The sequence below is a fragment of the Ursus maritimus genome, unplaced genomic scaffold (assembly GCF_017311325.1).
Source record: "Ursus maritimus isolate PB19 unplaced genomic scaffold, ASM1731132v1 scaffold_16, whole genome shotgun sequence".
NCBI lineage: Eukaryota > Metazoa > Chordata > Mammalia > Carnivora > Ursidae > Ursus > Ursus maritimus.
Genome location: NW_024424008.1, coordinates 12,472,670 through 12,498,997, shown reverse-complemented (window position 1 = coordinate 12,498,997; position 26,328 = coordinate 12,472,670). Strand labels below are relative to the sequence as shown.

The following is a 26,328-nucleotide window of genomic DNA, read 5'->3' as shown; positions in this document are numbered from 1 at the left end:
CATAACGGTGTCATCAGGCCACTTCTAGCTGCCAGGGAAGCTGGAAGATCAACTGTTTAACTTTTCTATTCTCTTGAGAGAAAATGGAAAAGGGGAAAGGGGATTGGGAATGGATGTTGAGATAATCAATTCACAGTGAGTTTGCAGGTACAGGGTTGGGGAGGTGAACAACTGGACAGTTGATACCATTCTGGGTGGATAACATTGCAACAGCATGACTTCAGTTTGGGATATATTGAGCTTGAGGTATATGGTAAACTGAATCCCTGGAACCTGTGAATATTACTGCATACGGAAAAAGGCAGAAATGATTAAATTAAATATTGAGATGGGGAGATGATCTTGGATTATCCAGGTGGGCCCTAGATGTAATCACATGTGTCCTGGAGATTGGACTCCAGAAAAGCAACAGATGTGACAATAAGGAAGAGGTTACAGTTAGGTGAGGAAGGTGCCAGGGAATACAGACAACTTCTGGAAGCTGAAAAAGAAAAGACATTCTCCCCCTCAGAGCCTCCAGAAGGAACCAAACCTAATGACACCTTGACTTTAGCCTATTGAGACAGATTTTAGACTTCTGATCTCCAGAACTGTAAGAGTATAAATTTGTACTGTTTTAAGCTTATGCTTAGCTTGTGTTAATGTGTTACAGGAGGAATAGGAAACTAATGCAAATTGCCTTTAAAACATCTAAGAGAGGTCAGTTAGGCAGATGGATATAAGGGTCTGGAGGTGAAAGATGAGGGCTGGGCTTGAGATATACATTTGAGTGTCATATTCAGGTGGGTAGCATTTGAAGATGTAGGAGGACATAAACTCCTATAAGGAGAGTGACACTGTACCTACAATGCTGTGCATCTTTCAACAAGGTACTTAAAGTCTCTGAAACATTATTTATTGAAACTTTATTCTGTCCTGGCATCATATCAAGCTCTTCACGTGCACTCTCATTTAATCCTCACAACCACTTTATGCGGCAGACACCATTTTTATCTCCTATTTACAGAAAAGGAAACCGACGTTTAGAGAGATTAGTCATGCCCGAGATCAGACAGTACGTGATGCAGACTAACTCCATTCCTCTGCCTTGGCCCTTATAGCCCACGCACCAGCAGCACCAGCACGATCTAGGAGTCTACTGAATCAGATTCTGAATCTGAATCTTCACAAGATCCCCAAGTTACTTCTACATTGTGTAACAAGAGCTAGACTCTAGCCTGCCTTCAGAATGGGTTCCACTCAGGTAGGTGCTGCAGCATGAGCCTAGTTCGGAGTTCTGGAAGCACAAAACGTTTCTCACCTCTGTATCTTTGCTCACATCATTCTCTACTTGGAGCTAACACTTCCGTTCAGGTGCCCGGATTAGGCACCTCCAGAACTCTCAGGTGCTTTTTTCTCCCGTAACTCTTAGGTTACAATGCTGCCTCCTCCACTACGCCTCTAGGACAAAACACAGCTCTTTCTCGCCTAGGTACCGAAACGCCAGGTTCTGTCAAGCAAAATGCAGGAAACGCCAGAGCAGACGCCCAGCAACTATTTAAAAGGAAGTATGAAGTAGCTAACGAAACTTAACTTGTCGCCTAAGAGACCCGCGCAGACGCAGCCATACCCTGATGAGCCCGAGAAAGAGGCCGGGCGGTGAAAAGACAGCGAGCGGGAGGTTTAAATACCAGAGCTCCCGAGTCCCGCGGGAGGACTGACTGAGCGCATGCGCGCAGCGGCCCGGGAGCCCTCTCTCAGACGGCTTTCTCCGCATGCGCGGGAGCCCGGATGCGGATCCAGTTGGTTGAGAGCGCGCGGCGCTGCAGTGATGGCTGCGCTCGGATTTGCGACGGGTAGTGGAAATTGGTTTTCGGCTTTGGCGCTCGGGGTGACTCTCCTCAAATGCCTTCTCATCCCCACCTAGTAAGGGACCCGCACCGCGGCTGGTCAAAGCGGGAATGAGAAGCGTGGATGCCCGTGGGTGGGAGGAGGAAAGGGAACTTGGAAGTCGTGTGGGCGCCGCTGTGCTTCCCCCTCCGCCGATTGATTGTTACTTGACGTGAGAACTAGATCATAGCCCTGAATAGCTGACTTCAGGCTTGGCGCTGTCTGACTTTAGTGTTTCTAAGCCTTGGGTCCTCATCCTTAGTGTGCAGGTTAAGAACACCCACCTCCATCATTCATTCAGCGGTATTTATCAGTTACCAGCTGGCAAGGCACTAAGTCTTGGAGGTGCAGTAGTGAGGAAGACATTTCCTGTTCTTGCCCTCGATAGAATTCGTGAGGGCAGATAGACAAAAACGATAGTTTCAGATTGTGGTAGTATCTATGAAGGAAATAGAGTGACTACGGGTCAAGACTTTACTCTTTTAGGAGTTGATGTTTAAGTTAAAATTCGAAGGATGAAAGAGAATAAGCAATGTAAAAAGCAGTTCAGGCATAGGAAAGAAAAAGTGTGAAGGCCCTGTGGTAGGAAAGAACTCAGAGCATTCTGGGAACAGAAAGTGGCCATTGTGGCTGAAGAGCATTATGGGAGGAGGAGAGTGGCACAGAATGAGGTGGGTAGCGGCCAGATCACACAAGGTTAGACTATTTGAAAAATGGAGGGACAAGTCTGAAAGCATGGAAACCGATTAGGAAGCAACCACCAAGTAATGTGTATACTGTGGATACTCAATATTTATTAATATTAGCATCCACCATCTGTTCATCCTTTCTAACTCTTATGCAGTGATTTTTCCCTTCATTCCTTTTCTCCCTTCCCTCTAGGTCTCCCTACCCCTTCCCAGTTTAGGTTTTGGTTTACTGGTATCCTTTGGTTCAAGTTCTTGGTGATATCCTGTTGGATATGGAAGGAAGAGCTGTATGTATAGAGTGTACATTCATACTGATGTGTATATGTAATTATAGAAGCAATGAAGAGCGTGTAGGTTTAGCAAAATGACTTACAGAGACTTAAAGGGGTTGGCCAAACTTTCTGCATAACTGAAAGTAAATAAGAACCATCTTTCCATTTTAAAAGCAAATTGGGAAAATCTTTCTACAACGTAAGATTCCTTTCAAATCAGAGTGAAAGGGAATTTTTTTTAACTGTAAGTCTGTGCATTTAAAGTGATACGCTTTAGTGATTTGCTTTAGTTACTTAAGCCTAGAGGTTGTTATTTTGAATACTGCTCTTAGTCCAGGACTAAGAATGTATGTAGTTGTAGTTAATGCTCTGCTTCTCAAACTGTAAAACCCGGGGATGTGAGAGGTAAGCTACATAATAAATGTAAATATAGTCAACAAAGTGTTTGTTAACTGCTTTTACATACCAGGTACTGTGGCTAGGCAATACAGGGGAGGACAAAATGGATATGATCACTAACCCTGTAAAGGGTGTAGTTTTATAGGATAATAGTTCCAGAAACAAATCAATGCAAATATGTAATTACATAACTACGTTTGCGCTAAAAACGTTACAAAGGAAAAGAATGAAATTCTATAAGGGGACTAACTAGAGGGACTTACTTTAGATTGGGTGTCAGGGATAAGTCTCTGAGGAATCGACCTGTAGTTGAAGGCCTGAAGACATGCCCAGTACATATCTTTTGGTAACATAGGTAAATGCATTTCTGTTCAGTACTGTGTATACTTAGAAATGGAATTCCTAAGTCATGAGATCAATTTTGAGTTGTGATTTTGAGGATTCTGTAGGAAATTGAGGTGACACTGTCAGGAGGAATTTGGGGATGTCTAGCTCTAGAACTCAGGAAAGAGATCAAGCTTGTTTTGTGGTGTGGGAGTCATCATTGTACAGTTAATAATGGACACAATAAGTATGAATAAGATTGTACAGAACAGTAAATTGCATAAAAAGAGGACCAAGAACTGAACTAGGGGAACATCAGCGTTTACTTGATGAATATTGGAATGGAAAGCCATGAAAGAGACATAGAAGGGGTTGGCTAGGAAACTCAGGAGAGTTGTCACAGGAAAGGTTGTATAAAACGTTGGGAAGTGTTAATCAGGTTTTGCTGCAGAACTCATCAGACTTTGATGAGAGTTAACTCAGCAAGAATGTGTTGAGCCCATCCATGTATTAGGTGCTATTCAAGACATGGAAGGGAAGTACAGCAGTGGACAAATGGAAAAAAATTATTCTAAAGAGGGGAGAAGGGTACAGAATATGCCATCCCAAAATAAGTCTCTGGCAAAAGGATTATTTGGGGCTGATTATTTTGAGAAACAGCAGACACGGGAGAAGCTCTGAAAGCAAAGTAGAACTTAACCCTTTTATAAGGAAAATTTACATTAGAAAGGGGGACTGTTTTGGGAAGAGATCTGTTACCAGAGATCACTTTTTCACCTGACAGACTCATGCACCAAACTTCCTCTTCTGGCTTCCCGTGAATTGCCTTCCCGCCATTGGAAGGCCCAGTCCCCTATCCCTTTCCTCAGCTCAGGGTGGTATATAAGCCTTAGTCGGTTGGCTGCCTTCTAAGTCTCCTATCTTTCTTTTATCTTTTGGGACTTCCATACATACATGTGTTATTAAAATTGGCTTTTTTCCTCCTGTTAATCTGTCTTATGTCAGTTTCATTCTTAGGCCAGCTACAGAATTTAAAAGGGTAGAAGAGAATATGTTTCTTCCCCTGCAGGGGAAATGCTTGATTGCATTTGTATATAGTGAGGAATTGGAGACATGGAAAAGGTAGGGCAGGTGCCTTTTCCTACCTTCTCTGTCTGATGAATTCCTTCTTATCCTTGAATCTGTCTGGTGTGTGAAACACTTTCCAGATGAATTTTGTTAGAATTCTTTGTGAACAAGAGTAAGTCACCTCTGAGCAATAGCCAGAGAACTTTCCTTATGAAAAAGTATGGGCTTTCGGTCAGTCCTTTAGATAACTCCAAAAACCTTTTCACTTACATATAGATCCCCGGCTTTTCCAGAAGGAAGTCTGCCCTTCAGATAAATGAGGTATTTCAGGATTATGTAATGCCTGTTTGTGTGTTTACAGGATCATGAGCTATGACAATATAGGAGTGTTGGTCCTTTTAAAAGCATAATTTTAGAAATGTGAAATCAAGGGGTGCCTGGGTGACTCAGTCAGTTGAGCATCCGACTCTTGGTCTCAGCTGGGGTCTTGATCTCAGGGTCCTGAGTTTTAGCCCTGAGTTGGGCTTTACACTGGGTGTGGAGTCTATTGTGAAAGAAAGGAAAGACAGACAAAAGAAAAGAAAAGAAAAGAAGAAAGAAAGAAAGGGAAAGGAAAGGAAGAAGGAAGGAAGGAAGAAAACGAAAAGAAAGAAAGAAATGTGAAATTAATAAATGTGACAAAATCTCATTTCACTCATGTGATTATTTTGATAGCCATTCCACAGATTTTGAAGTACACCGAAACTGGCTTGCTATCACTCACAGTTTGCCAATATCACAGTGGTATTATGAGGTAAGTTTTAATTTTCACTTTTTTTGCTGGCTTATGTTTTATGATGATGTGTGATATCATATAAGTATTACTGATATTAAAAGTTTTCCCAAAAAAAGTTTTCTGTGTGATTATGGGTCTAATTAATCTTCAAAATAATTGTGCTTTTTCCTCCAATCTGTCCTCTGGCACCATTAGGGAATCCCTTTACTTCAAAATGAGTTTCCCAAACTATAAATTGGGAATTATAATATTTGCCACACCCTTTTTGAAAGAATTTGGGATTGAGAAAGAGGAAAAATTGTATTCTAGACCTGGCTCTGCCACAGCATAGAAAATATATTTCATTTCTCTGAGCCTTAGTTTCTCATCTGGCACATAAGGATTAGGAATGAATTATTTCTAAGATCCTGTCTGTCCCCAGTATTTGGTGATTTATGAGAAAAGGAATAATCAAATGTGATTTGTAGGATTCTGGTAATATACAAAGCATTCTCTTCTATTATTTATAAAAACTATGTATTTTTATTGCTGGTATGAATTACTAAGTTGCATATGATATTTCATGAGAAACAGACCTCACTTTAGAAGTGTCTGGATCAAAAACAGCACTCCGCTACAGGGAGATTTCTTTAAGACAGTCTGAAGTTTTCTGTGAATTCATTCTTGCTTTTTGTGTTTTTTTGTTTGTTTGTTTTTGTATTTTGGTTTTTTTGGCCAGATCAGAATAGTCCTTAATAGCTTAAGAACAATTGACCTAAGGGACCAAGTTGCTTCTCACATAATAATACTATAAGTATTTGATAGGAATATTAAGGATCTGTAAGCAATTACTTTAAATACTTTACTTTTAAAATACTTTAAACTATTTCAGTTTGCATGTATGCAGACCAATTAGAAGACATGATATGTGGCGTGGTGGTCAAGAGCTTTGGCTGTGGTTCCAGACTGCCTCTGTGTGACTTGCAGCTCTGGGTGTATACTGTGTGACCATGGACACACCGCTTGACCTCTCAAAGCCTCAACATCCCTAACTATTAATGATAAGAAGTATTAGAGTGAAATGAATATAATGCTTATAATCCTTAGCACAGTCTTGGAACAGAAGTGCTCAGTAAACATTATTAAGGGTTATTAATAATTAGCATTATTCATATATGACCCTTGGACTATAAATGAAAAGGCAGCCCCCATCTCCCCTTTCTCTCTGACCATTCCCTCTTTGTTTCCTTTGCTAACTCTTCCTCACCTACACACCCTCTCAACAGCTGGTACTCTCTAGGGTTCTCTTTGTGGTCCTTGTTCTTTTAATTCTGTAATTCTTTCTGGATGTTCTCTCTCCTTTACTCCTGTAACTTTCACCACTTTCTGTTATCTTAGGACTCCTAAAACTATTTAGGCCAAAGCTATCTTCTTTATCAGTTTATTTTAGATAAAAGAGACTTATGTAAAAGATATTCTAGGGGCACCTGGCTGGCTCAGTCTCTAGAGTATGCGATTCTTGATCTCAGGTTGTGAGTTCAAGCCCCACTTTGGGCGTAGAGCTTACTCTAAAAAAAAAGATACTCTAGTAATGGTATACTTCTTTATTCTTCCTGCTCTCCTCAAAAATAACAACAAAAGCCAATAAGGAGCAAAACTCTCTTGTGGGCAAGGCTTGGCTATATGTGAGAAGAGGCTCACAGGAGATAAGGCTGGAGAGGTACATGTGGTCAGGTCTGGAAGGGTCCCTCTGCCATAATAAGGAGAGTGAACATGTGAGCAGTGGACTGCTTAACTGTGACTTCTAACCTGCCCTTCTGCTGTGGCTTCAGCTTACATTGGTTGGTCCACTGATTCAGAAAGACACCAGAAAGACCCATAGTAAATATTTATGGAATGAACACAGTTGTTTTGAATCTTCATATGAAGAGGTTGGATGTTTTTATTTGAAGATACAGCTCTTGGAGAGAGCAAGATAGAGTCCCTCACATCCAGGAGTGTGGTAAGGAGCCAAGGGCGTTGCAGCTGAGACCAGATATCGTGAAGCCAGCACAGGCTGACGACAGCCAGAACTGATAACCAGCAGAACCAGAAGAAGCCTGCAAAGACCCAAGACTGATTAGACTCATTTGAAAAGGGTAGACTTTTGCAGCAAACCGTCAGACTCATCAGACACTGACCTTTTTTTCGCCACATTCAACGTCTGGAGAGTCTCACAGTTTGCTGCAAAAGCCCTCCCTTTTTAAATGAGTCTAATCAGTCTTGGGTCATTGCAGGCTTCTTCTGGTTCTGCTGGTTATCAGTTCTGGCTGTCGTCAGCCTGTGCTGGCTTCACGATATCTGGTCTCAGCTGCAACGCCCTTGGCTCCTTACCATACTGCTGCTGTTCATGAGTCAGTGTTTGACATGAGTCATTGCTTGACATGAGTGACTCCATCTTGCTCTCTACAGCTCTGTTGTAGTAGCTTACTGAACTAATGGATTTGCAGTCAGGAGACCCAGATTTGAGTTATGGCTCTACCAGGTTTTAGTTAAGTGATGGAACTCTTCACTTGGGAGAAGATGATAGCTAATAGCTTCACTGGCTTCCCAAAAGCTGTTTAAGTAATAAAATGCCCCCAGATAGAAATCCTTGAGGTTAAGAGAACCTTCGGAGCTAGATTTGGAAAGTCTTTGTGTGGGGAATGTATAGAGAGCTTCTGAGTGGTGTGGGATTGAGAATAGAAAAGAAAGGACAGGGACACTTTGTTTTGGAAAATTGACAATCTCCCAGGCAGCACCTGTCCCAATTTTTTTCAACGCTTCCTGGTCCCCATTTTATTTAAAGCAATAAACGTGTCAATAAGATAAAGTAGGAACGAACCTTTTACACTTCCTATAGAGTAAATGACTCTTTAAGTGTAGAGTGAACTCTGACATAGAAACTGTAGCTGGGAACAGCTGATGTTAATAAAGTCCAAGTTGATGTTGACTTTCTTGGAATTACATGACTTTCTAAACTTGTTTCTTAAGTATTTACACCCTAGCAAGAAAACATTTTTGAGCATTTACTACTCAGTGTGAGTTTATATATGTTATAAAAGTACTACTTTATTAATACGCTGTTAAAAATAGGCATTAAAAAGGATGAGATTAAATGATAGAATTTCTAATTTTGCTGTAGCTAAATATCTCATCTCGTTTACACCCCACATTGGAAACTTGGGATTAGGGAAGGAACTTTTCAAGAGCAAGAACTTAATGGGTACGTGCATAGCTTGAGTGCTGTAGCCTGAGAGCCTCTGGGTTTGCCTCTTCTGAGGCTTCTACATTTTTATACCTGCAGGGGGAGTAGTTAGGCTACTTCTTACCTGGACCTGAAGTTGTCGCTGATCTTTACCACAAAGAGCTTTATTTATTTAAGGAAATAAACTACTAAAATAAGTAAAGCTCAGAGGTGAGTCTCTCTCACCTCATTTTATACCACAGAACAATCCTAAATAGTAGTCCCTGTGGGCACCCAGTTAGTACCCACTGGACCCTCAGTGCAATTCCAGGAGAGGAGTTTCTCACTGAAAAGAGCAACAAATGCAGAGTAGGGAGATGATTACGATCTGAGCTCTTAGAAGTGCAAGGTCCAAGGAGGTCACGTATTGCATGGTGCACTGGGTGTTATACGCAACTAATGAATCATCGAACTTTACATCAGAAACCAGGGATGTACTGTATGGTGACTAACATAATATAATAAAAAAACATTAAAAAAACAAAAGAAGTGCAAGGTCCAGGTTTAGTTTTAGGGACATCCTATGGTGATAGTAATAATTTTTTAAATGATAGTAAATAATATTTATTGATATTGAGCTTGTATCTGGTTCAGTGCTATATAAATAGTATTTTATATGTGTATGTAAAATTTAATGCAATAACCCATGAGGTACACACTAGCATCCCTGTTGTTTGGATGAGGAAACTGAGACTTAAAGAAATCTAAAAAACATAATATCCTGAAGTTATATACTTCATTTTCATATACTCTGTATTTCATGTGATCGGCATTTTCGTTTACTCATTAGTGGCTGCTCGTTCACTTAACTAATGATTATTTAATACTTAATAAATCAGGCACTTACTAAATGTTCGGAACACAGAAATGGCAAAGAATGGCTTTTGCTCTCTTAACCTCAGTATCTCATATTGGAACAAAAGATAAATAGCATTTGTGTTGCATTTTGCCATTTATATCTGTATTTCATATGGATTATGTCAATTAGCCCTTATAATACCTACTTTACAAATAGGGAAAATGAGCCTGAGAAAGAACCTGAACCCAAGCTAGTGAACCATTTGTTATGCCATAGCTCCCTTTTTTATATTTAGATAAGTAGCGTCATATCATAGCCAAGTTTTATTCTTGCAAATTTCATTAATTTCCTTTGAAATATAGTTGATTCTACTTAAGGAAATGGGAGACCATATTAAATAACTTAGGAACCAGGTTTTGGTATTCTGCTCAGTCTTACATAGGAATTACTCTATTAATACAGGTCATTTTTTTACTTTTTTTTCTTTAGTGATCTCTACACCACATGTGGGGCTCAAACTCACAACCCCAAAATCAAGAGTCGCATGCTCTTCCGAATGAGCCAGCCAGGCGCCCGTAGGTCATATTTTAAATGCAATTTCATTTCATATACTTTCTTAAAGACTAGAGAACGAGGATTTTCAATCTTTATACCTTGTTTATTCATTTATTTTAGGATGTGTTCTCTCTTTGATTTTTCCCACAGGCAACTTCAGAGTGGACCTTGGATTACCCCCCTTTTTTTGCATGGTTTGAGTATGCCCTGTCACATGTTGCCAAATATTTTGATCAAGAGATGCTGAATGTCCATAATCTGAATTACTCCAGCTCAAGGACCTTGCTTTTCCAGAGATTTTCTGTCATTTTTACAGATGTACTCTTTGTGTATGCTGTCCACGAGTAAGTCTGAGAATGTCATTTTGTATGGAAGGTGTTGAGGACATAATATAGTATTAAGTATTAACTGGTTCCTCATTTAGGGAAAGCAAAGTTCATATAATAGCAAATGCTAGAACAGTCCCAAACCCTGTTTTTATGTTTTAAAGTAATACAATGAATAATTACAGTGAGTAATTACAGTAAACAGTCTAGCTGAGTCTTCTGGAAGAAAGTGTGAGATAAGGTAGGGTTACAAGACAGAGGTAGAACAAGAGATTGTGAATATTGTGAAAAGTAGTCCCAAGTAGAATTCCATCACCATTTCTCCTGCCTAGTATGGTTCCATATGCTTTTTCCTTTCCTTTCTGTATGCCCCCAGAGGCTTCTGTGACCTACCCTATTAGGATACACACACTCGTGTACACATATGGGTTGTGCTGACCACCAGTGGAGTTTCCATTCTAATAAACTCAGGAAACCTTGCTGAGTGCCTTTAGTTGTTGTTTCTGAATTCTTTCCTTCATGAAGACTCTTCACTAATTTTAAGTTACATTTATATTTCATATTTTTATGCTTCACATCTTTTATTATAAATCAATTTTATTTGAATACACATATATATAGTGTCTTGCACAGTGACTTCCAGGTAATTAGTTCTCAGTTAATGTTGGTTTCTGTTCTGTCCTAATACTTAAGCCTGCAGGTATGATTGTGAGAGAGCACTAACTGTGTCCCTTTAGTCACCCTTGTCACAAATGGATCATTTCTCTTTGTGAGGCCCTGAACCCTTGCCCCATTCGGGAGAGTCCCTTGGGAATTTTTTAATCACTGATCATTATGGACTATTACCTGTTTGACACCTTAACTTTCAGTCTGTTTATCACCTAGCCGGAGTTGGAAGGGAAGGCGATTTGTGATGTCCTCCTTTAAACTCAAAAGCTTCAAGCTCCCAGGGAAAGTGTATATGTAGGCAGAAGGAGGAGGAGTAGAATTCATTTCCATCTGCAATGTAGAGGGAGCCGTTAAGTAAGATAAAAATTGTTGAGATCTATGTGCCAGTTCCTGGAACCAAGCACCAAGTATAGATAGTAATTTACTTAATTTTCTCAATTAACCTATAAGGTTACTGTCTCTGTTGATGAGGAAACAGGCTCCATGGAGGAAAAGCAGATCCCTCTTTAACTGCATCTTTATTGTCTATTTTTTTGGCTTACATTTCTGTTTTTAGGATTTGCCAATATTCAAATGAAAACACATTTTTAAAAATCTTTTTATAGGATTATACATCTGTGTCAAAAGTTTGGAAAACGGGCGCTTGGGTGGCGCAGTCGTTAAGCATCTGCCTTCAGCTCAGGGCGTAATCCCGGCATTATGGGATCGAGCCCCACATCAGGCTCCTCCACTATGAGCCTGCTTCTTCCTCTCCCACCTCCCCCTGCTTCTGTTCCGTCTCTCGCTGGCTGTCTCTATCTCTTCAAATAAATAAAAAAATAAAATCTTCAAAAAAAAAAAAAAGTTTGGAAAACAGAAATGTACACATATACATAAAGTAAATGTGACCCATACTTCTCCACTTATAACTGTCACTATTAACATTTTGGTGCATGTTATTTTATCCTCTCTTCTGTGTCTGAATATAATTTTTATAAAATAAAAATATGATCATAATTTTTTGTCATCTGCTATTGTCACTTAATAATAGATTTTGACTGTTAAATGATATACATTTTTAATAAATGTTTTTAAAATTATTTGGACAACCAGGAGCTATAAGTTTATGGCTCTATTTTTAATTTGAGTGCTATATATAATTATTAAAGTGCTATATCATCTTGGCCTGCATGTTTTTTTAGTACAGTTGACACACAATGTTACATTGTTACATTAGTCTCAGGTATGATCTGCATTTTTTACTTGAGGACTGAAATACTGTGTGCTCTATCAGTTTTCAGAATCCTTTTGGGTTTATGGTGGCTGTTTTTTAATTTTTCGTTTTATTAAATGAAGACTTTGTTTCAAATCAGCATAGCTCGGAAAGAGACATGGAACTAACCCTGAGGTCTTGGTTTCTGTTGTCACCTTTTCAAGCAGTCAAGAACAGCATGGACAGTTTATCAGTAATAGCTAGTAAAATGTATCTGAGTGTATTAGAGTGTACTCTAATAATATTGTGATGTTCTAATGAAGATGAAAGTTATTTCTGCTTCCTTCCTGCTGTTTCAATGTAGGTGTTGTAAATGCGTTGATGGGAAAAAAGCAGGTAAAGAACTTACAGAGAAGCCAAAATTTATCCTATCAGTGTTACTACTGTGGAACTTCGGGCTGCTAATTGTGGACCGTATCCTTGACATTTTCTGTACTAGTCCCTTACTTATTCTGATGTATACTAAGTATAAGATTAATTATTTCTACAGTGATGATTCTGAAGTGTGAGCTGCTTTTGAAAATGGATGTGGGGTGGGTCATTGGGTTCCCCAAACTGTGGTTTCTATGGGTTCTCCAACTATACCAGATTCTAATTGTAAGAGCACTTCGTCTCTGAAAAGTTGATGATGTTCAAGAACCAGTTAAACTACCAGTAAGTAAAGCAATATACTGGGGTTCGTTGACTGTCTTTAGATTAATACATATTTCTTAAATAGTTTTATAACATATTACTCTAAATACCTTTTCTAGGAAAGGGCCTACCTCATTGTTGCTTATGGGAGCAGACAGGCCTTCGTGCTTTTCTGCCATCTTAGCTTACCACATATTAACAGACAAAGTTCTTAAATCCAGAAGGTTTGAATGAAACCAAAATCTTAATGGCAGGACCCTTATATTTTACAGTTTTCATAAAGGTACCCACATGTGAGGAAAACACCCAGACTTCAGTTCAAATCTGACCTGGACTCAGCTCTTAGCTATGGCATCACAGTAGCTTTGGGCCATATGTGGATTAATGGCTCCGAGGTCTGACTTCCTCACAGGTTCACTGTGAGGCTTACTAAGTAAGATTGTGTATAGATACTCTAAACAAAGGGGTGCTACATGCTAGCAGCCTTCAGTAGCTTTTAGGCCTTTACTTTCTCATCCCTAATTCTAAAAAACAAAACCAAAAAACTTGTCCCGTAGCTGCTGGGTCTTTAAGGTAGAAAAAACATGGGAAAGTTTCCTGGTTTTCTTCTTAAACATAAATTTTTTATCCCCTCTATAATCCTTGGCACTATATGCATTTTAATTAGAGTCTGTCTAAGATTTAGCTCTGTTTGTAGAAAACGCATTTATAAGAAGTCCAAACTGGGAGTTTTCAGTTTGCCCATTAGGAAAGCATTTACATTTTGATACTCAATCTGCTGAAACAGTTCAATTTGAATTTGGTATCCTTGGTTGTCTTTCCTTAACCTAAGCCCAGATATTCATTTCCAGTACAATGGTTTTTTATTTGGACTAATGCTACTCTCCATTGCACGATTATTTCAGGTAAATACAAAATAGGTGGATGAGATTTTTCCCCCTTAGGACTGATTTTGAGCTTATAAAGGCAACAGTATAATGGGTGATCGGCAGACTTACCTGACCAACTGTTTTGAATTGCCAAGCGCTATATAGACTCTTTCATTGAGTGTTTCTCGCAAATCCTGCCTTCTCTTTTAATAATAACTTTCCGTTTTACTCGTAGACTCTAAAAACTTGTTAGAGGGTGGCAGGCACTGGAGGTGCTATATTTGGTTGGAATCATTTATCTGGGAATGAAATCTTCAGTTTTTAGAATATAATAACTGATGGTGCGGTTTCACCATCAGAAGTAGGTAGCAGTGTCATGGAAAGTATGGGATTTGGAATCAGAATACTTGAGTTGAAATCCTGACTGGCCCTAATAAACTGTATGACTCGGGCTCACACAAATGCATTGGCTGCTTTGGGTTAGGTACATTATATATAATACCTTACTGAGTAAGCTTCACAACTACTCTGTGAAGTTATTGTATTTATTACCCTCCTCTTTATAGAGGAAGAAATCAGAAGTTCAGATTTCTGGGCCACCCCTGTGTACACTGGCTCAGAATCCTTAGCATCGGGGTTTTGGACTCTATAGGGAATTTTGATTCACAGTCAGGTTTGGGAACCATTAACCAAAAGCAAGTCATTTAACACCCTCAGCCTCAGCTTTTGCATCCATAAAATGAAATGTACCCCCTTGTTACATTGTTATTTGTAAAGTGGGGCTCCCCGCTGGGGAGCCTGGGTGGGTCAGTTGGTTGAGCGTCTGGCTCTTGATCTCAGCTCAGGTCTCGATCTCAGGGTTGTGAGTTCAGGCCACACACTGGCTCCATACTGCATGCAGAGCCTACTTAAAATTGGGCTTCCTACCTCACGGGGACTTTGGAAAGATCAAATTTGATAATCTGTTTTAAAGTTCTTTGTCAACTATAAATGTCTGGATAAGTTTTTTTTTTTAACCATAAAAAGCTACATAGTGCTTAGAAACATAATTGGCATTCCATATTATTGAACAAATAGAGTTTAGCTATCGAACCATCCAGATCTTTTCTGAATCTTAAATAAATTATAAAATGGGTGACAAGAGATCTGAAAGCCCCCCATTCTCTTTTCCTTATCATTCCTCACTCATCTATTCTAGACCACACCCAGTGAGAGAGTGAGAGAAGGAACCTGGCCTTTCATGGTCCCTTGGGCAGTCTCCTTGCTGAACCACAGGAACATTATCTCATTTGATCCCCAGATTCCTGTGAGGTAGGTAGAATTCAGATTTATTTAGTTATAGTCAACTTGGGATTTGTTTGTTTGTTTGTTTGTTTTAAATCCGACTGCTTTCAGTTTGTTAGGGCCAAGTACTGTACTTGATGCCTTCAGCCTGATAGCACTATATGTCACCTGACCTATAACAGCAAATTTAAATGGTTCTTTGGTAACATAACATCATATGTATTCTTTCCAGCTCCTCCCTGGAAATCAGCTCCAGCTGTTGTAGAACTATAAGGGGGGAGGGTGATTGAATTCCCTGGGCTTTAGATCTTTAATTGGAATTTGTAATGTGTTATTATGATGTGTCCTGTACCTCAGCATCAAGCTTAGTATTGAATAAATACCTGTTGCTGTAATGAACTAGGCTCGGTATGAAAACTAACTGGAATCACTTGCCTGTTTTCACCTTATATTGCACGTAGAATGTTTGCCCGAATTTTAAAAACTTTTTATTATAGCAGATTTAAATCACATACAAAAGTGGAGAAAATAGTACAGTGATCTAGACACACACACACACACAGAGGATTATTTTGAAACATATACCAGATGTAGTATTTCATTCATTAAGTAGTTCAGAATATATATTTTAAAATATATATTTTTCTTGTTGGTATATCTTATACCTTTAATGGCTTTTAAATTATTATTTTTTTTATTGAGACATAGTTGACAACATTACATTAGTTCCCAGCGTACAGCATAGTGATTCGACAACTCTGTACCTTATGCTGTTCTTACCACAAGTGCAGCTCCCATCTGTCACCATACGTTATTACAACGCCACTGACTCTATTTTTTATGCTGTACTTTTTATTACCGTGACTTATTTTTTTTTAAACATTTTTTTATTTAAATGTAATCAGTTAACATACTGTATTATTGGATTGGTTTCAGAGGTACAGGTCTGTGATTCATTAGTCTTATATAACACCCAGTGCTCATTACATCACATGCTCCTTAATGTCCATCACCCAGTTACCCCGTCCCTCCACCCTCGTCCCCTCCAGCAACCCTCAGTTTGTTTCCTATGACTAAGAGTGTCTTAAGGTTTATCTCCCTCTCTGGTTTCGTCTTGTTTCATTTTTCCCCTCTTCCCCTATGATCCTCTGTTAAAATACGTATTTTTCTAATTGTGGTAAAATAGACATAAAATTAACTGTCTTAACCATTTTTGAGTGTATTAACCATTGTCAGGTATATTCACATTGTTATACAACTGATCTCCAGGTTCTTTAAATTTTTTAATAAACTTAATTTTTAAATATAGTTTGAGATTTATGGAAAAGTTGCAAAGATAGTGCAGAGAGTTCCTATGCCCCTCACCCATTTTCCCCTAATGTTACCATTTTATATAAAACTGTGATACTTTCATCAAGACTAAAAAACCATATTATACACCTGAAATTAATATAGCACTGTATGTTAACTAACTGGAATTAAAATTAAAACAAAACCAAAAAAAGACTAAAAAACCAACATTGGTACATTCAGATTTCACCAGTTTTTCCACTAATGTTCTTTTTCTGTTTCAGGATCCAACCAGGATACTACATTACCACATTTCGTTTACCCTGAATTTTAAAGTGATATTTCCCTTTTAAATCTCCTAGAAAAGGCATGTGGAAGGAGCACTTCTCTTTGCTGTTCTTCTGCACTTCAAGCACATCTACCTCTACGTAGCACCAGCGTATGGGATATACCTGCTACGGTCTTACTGTTTCACTGCAAATAAACCAGGCACGTTTCAGTGATAATAGCAAAACCTTTATTTTATTTTTCCCTGCCTTGGTAGTTAGCTTGATGAGAGGATTTTATAAGGCACAACAGATAACTCTCAACTATTTTTTTTATTTTAAGATTATTTATTTATTTATTTATTTATTTGACAGAGAGAGAGCACAAGTAGGGGGAGTAGCAGAGGGAGAGGGAGAGAAGCGGGCTCCCCACTGAGCAGGGAGCCCAATGTGGGGCCCGGTCCCAGGACCCGAGCCAAAGGCAGATGCCCAACAACTGAGCCACCTGGGTGCCCCTGAGATACCTCTCAACTATTGATCCTAGAAACCCTTTACCCATTCTCACTTTTCCATGCTCTTGTCACATTGTAAGAATGGTGTACTATCAGGGGATACTTCTAGTTTTAGCACATTGTATAAGTTATGGTTGTCCATGCTCCTAGTAATGGTAATGTTGCTTTTCTGTAGATGGGTCCATCCGATGGAACAGTTTCAGCTTTGTCCGTCTTACTTCCCTGGGACTGATAGTTTTCCTAGTTTCCGCTCTTTCATTGGGTCCTTTCCTAGCCTTGGTAAGTCTTATTTTTTTAATAAAGTAATATGTGTTTTTTGTTGTTGCTGCTGGTGTTGTTTAGGAAAAAATAATAAAACCAAGAATGTATAAAATAAGCAAAACTACTTTTTTCTTACTCTTCCCCAACATGACTCCCCAAAGATAGGATGGTATTCTTTCCAACATTTTTGTTTGTATTCAAATATGTATGTGTATATTTAGATCTTTTTATATCTCACACACACACAGACACACACTCTCAGAATCGATAATCATTTTTTTTTAAAGATTTTATTTATTTGACAGAGAGAGAGACAGCCAACGAGAGAGGGAACACAAGCAGGGGGAGTGGGAGAGGAAGAAGCAGGCTCCCAGTGGAGGAGCCTGATGTGGGGCTCGATCCCAGAACGCTGGGATCATGCCCTGAGCTGAAGGCAGACGCTTAACGACTGAGCCACCCAGGCGCCCCAGAGAATTGATAATCATTGTTCATGGATTTCCCTATTTGCTAATTTGCCTACTTGCTATAATTTATTTATAATCCCCAAATCCATACTCATAGTGTTTTCACAGTCATTCACTGACAACAGACATTGGGAGTGCCTAGAATATTACGCATGTTCAACAGATATGTTTTAAAATTGTTCCCTTCGGGGTGCCTGGGTGGCTCAGTTGGTTGGGTAACTGCCTTCAGCTCAGGTCATGATCCTGGGGTCCCAGGATTGAGTCCTGCATTGGGCTCCCTGCTCAGAGGGGGTCTGCTTCTCCCTCTGATCCTGACCCTCTCCTGTCTCATGTTCCCTCTCACTCTCTCTCTCAAATAAAATGAAATCTTAAAGAAAAAAAAAGGGGCAGAGGAACTTGGAACTTGAATTGGGTCAAATCAGTATTTATATTCAGATGAGCCCAAATCCTTGTACAATCCCACATACACATACACACACAGGGACCCATGCAAATATACACATCTGCACACCCAAAGATTGAAGTTTGATCACTGGACACACAGAGCAAAACGGGTCTGTCACTTTCACCTGACCGTGTGGCCCAGGGAGGAATAAATGAGCTGCTAGGTGATCCTGCAGGCAGTGCTGGGCTTACTGTGCGATAGCATCGGGTTTGTTTGTTTGTTTGTTTTTCTCCTTTGGAAGATGCAATGCCAAAGCCATCATTACAGCAAAGGCCAAGAAGTAGATCTGACATAAAGCAGATGTTTCTTTTCTCAAATCAGGATTTGAAGGGATCTGCTTATTAATAAGCCTATTACCCCAGTAACGGTCATTTTCCCGTGTGTGTCCTTCAGCCCCAGATAGCTGGAGTTGAATCTCTTTATGCAACCGTGCGTAAGGACAAGATTAGGCAATCATCCATATACTAACAGATCCAGAAATACGGGCCGATGGGTGCATGCCAGACAGACTATGCTACTTACGAAAGCTGTTTGTGGCCATGACCTTGTTGATCCTTTCCTTGGGAAAAAAATGAAATATTTAGAAATTTTTAAAAGGTAATTTTTGCCTTAAGTAAGATGTTATTCAGCAGTTAATCTGCTTTTAAACTTAATATATGCAGAATTTTTAAAAGGTAATTTTTGCCTTAAGTAAGATGTTATTCAGCAGTTAATCTGCTTTTAAACTTAATATATGCAGAAGAAAAGAATGTGTACGTTGTGACTCTGGGTGTTAAACCAGTAAGGAAAATGATCGCCATGCATGAGATAAGAAGAAATGGGAAACCTAAGCTAGGCTTTTAAGTTTGGGTTGTGATTAAAAAAAAAAAAAAAAAAAAATTTAATCTTGAGATGGTCCTACTGAAAATAATTCACTCTGGAGTAACTCACAGTCGTTTGTAAATGTAGCCTAGCTTGATGGGAAATGGTAAGATCAAGCAAAGGTTGGCAAACTTTGTCTCTAATGGGCCAGATAGTAAAGTTTAGGCTTTGCAGACCACATAAAGTGTGTTTGTTTGTTTGTTTGTTTGTTTGTTTGTTTGTTTGTTTTACAACTGTGGAAAATATAAAAACTCTTCAAAGTTTCAGGGCTGTACAAAAATGAGCCACAGGCTGGGGATTTGGCCCTCAGGCTAGACTCTGCCAACCCTGGGTCTAGAGTCTGATGACTTGGTTGGAGGCCCACCTGCATAAATTACTGGCTGTGTGGCGCTGATCAAGTCACTTGATTCTTCTAGTGATTATAATCGGGATAACATAGGTGACTGTACCCATGCGCCATGTCGTAAGAAGCACAACAATAAAGAAATGCTAGGTTGTTAGTAGCAGGGGGCTTTGGAGCCAGACAGACCTGGGTTTAATTCTACCACTTATCACTTGTGTGACTTTGGACAAGTTACACATCTCTCTGTGCCTCAGGGGCCCAAAAGTAATGGCTATGAAACTCTGGGCACATTATGGCCGCCATTACTGTTTTTGGTACATACTTGTAGGAAATCATAATGTGGTGTTATCCCTCACCCACTGTGAATCCAGCCTTGATGTACGTGGATCCTTACAAGGAATTTCTTAACATTTATATTTCAAAAACCTTAAACAACCAGCATGGTATGAGATTCAAGGGCCACTTTCCTTGTCTGAGTCAGGAAACTATACTGTACATTACCTTTTATATCTGTTTCCTCAGAGATGTCTTACCTGGAAAGTCAGTGGCAGGAAGATAGTGACTAGCTTTAAGAGAGAATCATCAGACTGGAGGAAAAGGAAAGAGGTTAATGAATACAAAGTATTTTGGTAGTCTACACCTTCCCACGTTTCACTGATTTTCGGTGGCATTAGGGCCATGCAGGTGTTCAGACTGTCCTATTAGCTTGTTTGGGATGGGGTTTGCATCATCATCCTCAGGCTTGGTTCATTTAATAAGTATTCCTTGAACCCCTATTTGCTGGGGATAGAAGTGGATTAATAATCATCATTTCTGCCTTTACGAAACCCAATATAGTGGAGAAAATGAGCTCATAAACAGATACAGTGCAGTGGGGTAAACACCATTAGAGACATGTACAAGGCCCACATGTGTGTCTCTAGCCCACAAGAAAATAAGCTCTACTTTTTTGTTTAAAAGCTTTCTCAGATGAGGGAGCGAATTGGGAGTTCTTTGCAAAATGAGTAGGCCATCCTAAGCAAAGGGGACAAGTGTGGAGAATGCTGTGTCAGTAGGTTGTGGCCACACCACATTTAGTCAAGCAGAAGAGATGAAGCTGGAGAGGTAGGAAGGAGCTAGATCATGGAAGACACTCTGCCATGCTTGGGAATATGCACTTTACCCGGTTCCAGGCTGGGGTATGACGCGGTCAGATCTGCCTTTTAAAGCCTGCTCATTTTAGAGGTGAGAGCAGATTGCTATTCATGCTGCCTCCAGCCAAGTTCCTTTTAAGCTGCACGAAGTCTCTTTTCCAATAGAGATAGCTGCTCTGCACTGGGTAATCTCAAGACCAGAGGCATTTTAGGTAGAATAGTACAGAATTGAGTTAATATATCTTGACCTTGAAGCAGCAATAAGATTTAGTAGCTTTTTTTTTCCTCAAGAAGTTGGTTGGTAAAATATGGTGTGCTATTGATAAAAATAAAACAAAATATCTACTTATTCTGTAGGTTTGGAATTGAAACTTCTTGATCCCAACAAAATTCCCAAGGCCTCAATGACAAGTGGTTTGGTGCAGCAGTTCCAACACACAGTCCTTCCTTCAGTGACTCCCTTGGCCACCCTGATCTGCACTCTGATGGCCATATTGGTGAGAATTCACCCACAGTACTCATTTCTTGAGTTTTCTCTGTTTTTCTTTTGTGCGGCTGGTTAATTTCAGCTTTCAAGGTTTTCCAGCTATAGGACAGATACCATGGCTGTGATCCTGCTGCAGATTGAGGTTTTTCATAGCAATTCTTAGAGTAACTTTGAACACCCTAAGGAAGAATTACTAGTAAAACCTCTGTGAGAAAGATCCCTCACTGTGGCTGTCAGATCATCTCTTCACCCTCAGATGAGGACAAAAGAAAAGCCCAGGAAGGAAGGGGCAATGACTGCACTGAGGAGAAAGAGGGAAATGTGGGTAGTGGGGACATCTGGTTTCTGCTGTACTTTACATCCATGGCTAACTAGTCAAAAATCCAAAGTCGTCTGGACGGCATGGATATTTTTGTCTCGATGATGACCGTGAGTTAAGAAAGTCAACAATAGTTGTTTGAGCATCAAACGTTGAATCTAACATGAGTCAGATGCTATTAGAGGCTTCATTCATAGCTGTTTTTATGTTAGCAATCACAATGCTCTCAATTTCATGATATAATTTTAGTGGCATTCAATATAAATAACTCAATCCTACCTATAATTACACTCAGCTTTAATTTTGGTTTCTAAATGATCAAGCCTAGCAAGACACCTGACCCTGCTTAATTAAGTGGCAGTACTGGTGGGTAATTAAGCTCTGCTGGCCTGCTTGTTCCCATGTTCTAACAAAGGTAAAAACTTTTTTTAAGACCTCAGCCTCATAAGCTGCATGTGGAAAGCCATACTTTTGTTATAAATTACACTTCAGCCCACAAAGCTAGGTATGTCTTTATTAATATGGCAAAATATAATGTATTATTAGCCCCAAAATGTTTATGAACTTTCTTAGTTTGACCTAATAAATTCAGAGACTACTAATTAACTAATTCTGAAGATATAGTAAGGGGTTTTATTGGATATCCTAGAATTTCATTTATTATTAATTCTGATGAACAGAATTACTTTAATGAGTTAAACATGTATTTCCAAAGGCCTTTTTTTCTGAGTTGTTTTTTTTTTTATAACTTCTGTTGGAGTGTTCACAAAGTGATGAATTATCCCAGTTTAATGGAGAATAGCCTAAGATCTATGGTTTTTCAGAGAGGATATAAATTGTATTCATCTGAACAATGTTTCTGTCAAGCCTATTTTGAATGATATTGAAGTTTTATCTTTGCCTGTTGTTTCTAGCCCTCTGTTTTCTGTCTTTGGTTTAAACCTCAAGGGCCTAGAGGCTTTCTCCGGTGTCTGATTCTTTGTGCCTTGAGCTCCTTCCTGTTTGGGTGGCACGTCCACGAAAAGGCCATACTCCTCGCGGTTCTCCCAATGAGGTAAGCAGGTAACTCAGTCAGCTGGCATTTCTGGCAGATTTCCCAATGACCCTATTGTTTCCTGTTTGATCTGTCCCTTCTTGACATATCCCATGGGATAGGCAAAGGCAAAGATGTAGAGGAACAGATTTATACTAGGGCGGGACAGGTTGCTTAACTTGTGATCCCTGGACCTGTGAGGTTGCACATACTGTTTCTGCATTTTTTTGTTAAGGGGTACTGTAGTGATTAAGAACCATGATACCAGGCTGTTAGATCTGGGTATTGAATGGCAGCATAGTATAGAAAAGCATGGGCTTTGGTGTCATCACTTCTGTGAAAGTAAGGTTCCACAGTTTCTGTTAAGTGTTGTTAGTCAAAGGATGGAGTCCATTATGGAATAAAATCTAATGTTTGTGTAGCACTTCACATGTGGCAGAACTATTCTTACAGTGTTTGGGGGGTGGTTATTTTGTTTTGTTTTGGTTTTTTGCATTTTTTTCTTTTGAGCCTCACAACAACCTTTAAGGTAATTAGGATACATGGATATCATCCCCTGTCTTAAGATCTACAGAAACCGGGGCTCAGAGAATTTAAGTGACTTATCCAAAGCCACATAGCTAGCAAGTAGCACAGTTAGGACTTAAACCTGATGTTATGATGCTGATTCCTATGATCTTTTCACTGTACCATGCTTAAAAAAAAAAATTAAATGCAGTAGTGTCCGTTTTGTATAAAATTAAACCTGATAGATGATAATAGAATTAGCCTTTTTTTCTTGAGATTTTTCTTAACTCCTGAGAGAAATCATTTAACCTCTGAAGGAACCCTAAGCAAATTTGTCACATCAGTATATGGCTTGTTTGGATTCATTCGGCAACGTGGAGTTTCCAAATTAAGAAATAGGGCAAAACTTCTAATGTCTTTGGTTAGAATTCATACCAAGCACCATCAGGCACAGGGCACCACACAAGAGAAGAGCTATAGGGTTGGAAACTGCTAAGTCCTGTTTCCCTGGCCACCACCACTAGATAGCTGCCAGTCCCACACCATCCCTTTCCCTGGAGAAGGCAATTACTCGGGGAAGCAAGACTCTTTTTGAATACTCCCCAATCAGTGTGGTACATTCTTCTGTCAGTTGCTTAAATTTTCCCACTAAATTAATATTCTCAATTGAATTGGACTTGTAGCAAAGATCAGTATGTTATCTTATGCTTAAGCCAGTTCGAGAAATAATAATAGATGCAGTTTATTCAAGCTATCTGTAAGTGCAAGTTTCGGTTGTTGTTTCAAGGAATTATTACAAGAATTTTTATTTTTAGCCTTCTGTCTGTGGGAAAAGCAGGAGATGCTTCCATTTTTCTGATTCTGACCACAACAGGACATTATTCCCTCTTCCCTCTGCTCTTCACTGCACCAGGTAAACAGCTTTTTTTTCTTTTTTCTTTTTTCTTTTTTTTTTGAAAGAGAGAGATTTGATTGTCATGCTCCTTTCACCAGGGCCTGGAGATCAATACTATCTGAGTTAAACAACCTTAAAATCTCTTGGAAGGAGAGCGCTCATCCATTTTCCTAAATAAAACCTCTAATTTGTCCCTAATCCTCAGTATCTTTAGATGTCACAAAAATGCACAGTTAAGCTCAAAAGGCTTTGCTAGCACTATATGGCTGTGTCAGTGTGCTTATTATATTGCCTTAAGTATCACAAATCATTTTCTTCTCAATTGAATTCTCACCTGTATTTTTTTCTTTATCCTTTTAACAGAACTTCCCATTAAAATCTTACTCATGTTACTGTTTACCATCTATAGTATTTCCTCACTGAAGACTCTATTCAGGTAATCCAAAAAATTATGTTTGCTCTTGTGAAATGTTTATTCCTAAATGGTCAGCTAAGCCTTTTAAGGATATTTTTTATTTTTTTTATTTTTTTTTAATTTTTTTTTTTAAGATTTTATTTATTTATGTGACAGAGAGACAGCCAGCGAGAGAGGGAACACAGCAGGGGGAGTGGGAGAGGAAGAAGCAGGCTCATAGCAGAGGAGCCCGATGTGGGACTCGACCCCGGTACGCCGGGATCACGCCCTGAGCCGAAGGCAGACGCTTTAACGACTGCGCCACCCAGGCGCCCCAAGGATATTTTTTAATAGAACAGCATTACAAAAAATTGGCAGATCTTTTTAGGGAGAAATTACCCATCACCTGTCACTCTGACATGACAACATAGTTCATGTCTTTATTTTGAGGGAGTATTTGAGGAGGGACTACCTAGCTTAAATTAAAACCTTATATGAAAACTAAAAATTGCAATGTAAAATACGCATGTTGAGTAAAACCACATAAATATAGATGCATAAAGCTAAAATATATGTAAAAATTCTTGTTATAGAATTATGGGTGGAATTTTTTTCTCTTTTAAACACTAAACATTTTAAACATTACCTGTATAATTTTTTTTTTAAGATTGTATTTATTATTAGAGAGAGAGAGAGCATGTACAGGCAGGGAGAGGGGCACAAGGGGAGGGAGAGAATCTCAAGCAGATTCCCTGCTGAGCACGGAGCCTGACACAGGGCTCGGCTCACGACTGAGGTCATGACCTGAGCCGAAACCAAGAGTCCGAGCCTTAACCGAGCCTCCCAGGCACCTCTGTATAATTTTTTTTTTAAGATTTTATTCATTTATTTGAGAGAAAGCACGAGCAGGGGGAGGGGCACAGGGAGAAGCAGGCTCCCCACAGAGCAGGAAGCCCAATGCAGGACTTGATTCCAGGACCCTGGGGTCTTGACCTGAGCTGAAGGCGGTTGCGTAACCAACTGAGCCGCCAGGTGCTCCCGCTGTATAATTTTTTAAAGCTTCCCTATGATTCATATCTGGTTGTGTCCATGAGCCTCATATACTTAATTGTAGTAAAACTCCGTTACAACCATCTGACCCAGCAATTGGACTGTTAGGTATATGCCCCAAAGAACTGAAAACAGGGCTCAGATACTTGTACACCAGTGTTCATTGCAGCGTTATCTACAGTAGCGGACAGAGATTGTATGAACTATCTAGAACAGGCAAATTCGCAGAGACCAAAAGTAAAATTAGAGGTTGCAGAGTAGGGGTGGGGGAGGAGGAATGGGCAGTGATTCTTGCTTAATGTTTCCAGAGATTCTGTTGGGGTGACAACAATGTTTTTGAAAGTGGATAGTGGTAACGGTAGCACCACATTGTCAGTCTACTTAATGGCACTGAAGTGTATACTTAAAAATGGTTAAATAGCGAAGTGTATGTGATTTTATCAAAGCAAAAACATTTTACAAACCATCAGTTTATATTGTTTACTGTATTCTGACTCCAGTGTCACAGCCTCCAGCTGCCTTTCCTCTCGCAGACGCACAGCTGGTTCTCTCGGCTCTTCCGCCGGGTGTCGGCGGAGTTGGACGATGACTGGCTGAATCTGGGTTGTTGAGATAATGCAGTGCTATATCGTTATCAACTTTTTCTAAGTGTGATATTTAATACACTCTTGACTCTGGCTTTGACTGTTCTTCACATCAGGACAGTGCAAGTGGGAAGCTTGAGCTGAGAAATGTTTGCTACACCAGAAGGACGCATTTAAAATCAGACTTTTCTCTCCTTTTTTCTTCAGAAAAGAAAAGCCTCTTTTTAATTGGATGGAAACTTTCTACCTCCTTGGCCTGGGGCCTCTGGAAGTCTTCTGTGAATTTGTATTCCCTTTCACCTCCTGGAAGCTGAAGTACCCCTTTATCCCTTTGTTACTGACCTCAGTGTATTGTGCAGTGGGCATCACATATGCGTGGTTCAAACTGTATGTTTCGGTATTGACTGACCCTCCTGTCGGCAAGACAAAGAAACAATGAATAAAGGAACTGCTTGGA

The 26,328-nt window shown here is 39.5% G+C and overlaps 1 protein-coding gene across 1 annotated transcript; it reads left to right on the top strand.

Annotated features, from left to right (window-relative positions):
* Nucleotides 1-127: 127 nt before the first annotated feature.
* ALG8 (ALG8 alpha-1,3-glucosyltransferase) lies at nucleotides 128-26,328 on the top strand. Its single transcript, XM_040631322.1, has 13 exons — nucleotides 128-1,905; nucleotides 5,336-5,414; nucleotides 10,145-10,338; nucleotides 12,546-12,655; nucleotides 13,712-13,779; nucleotides 16,680-16,806; nucleotides 17,271-17,374; nucleotides 19,798-19,912; nucleotides 20,960-21,099; nucleotides 22,323-22,462; nucleotides 23,764-23,861; nucleotides 24,207-24,279; nucleotides 26,079-26,328. Exons 1-13 carry the CDS (start codon nucleotides 1,709-1,711, stop codon nucleotides 26,308-26,310), a joined length of 1,677 nt encoding a protein of 558 aa, XP_040487256.1. The 5' UTR covers nucleotides 128-1,708; the 3' UTR covers nucleotides 26,311-26,328.

What these genes read in the sequence shown, in the direction of transcription:
- ALG8 (XM_040631322.1), top strand. Translation starts at nt 1,709, where the DNA reads ATGCGCGCAGCGGCCCGGGAGCCCTCTCTCAGACGGCTTTCTCCGCAT. An exon ending in TATCACAGTGGTATTATGAG is followed by an intron (nt 5,415 to 10,144) that starts GTAAGTTTTAAT and finishes TTTTTCCCACAG; the next exon opens with GCAACTTCAGAGTGGACCTT. An exon ending in TGGGTCCTTTCCTAGCCTTG is followed by an intron (nt 17,375 to 19,797) that starts GTAAGTCTTATT and finishes ACATACTTGTAG; the next exon opens with GAAATCATAATGTGGTGTTA.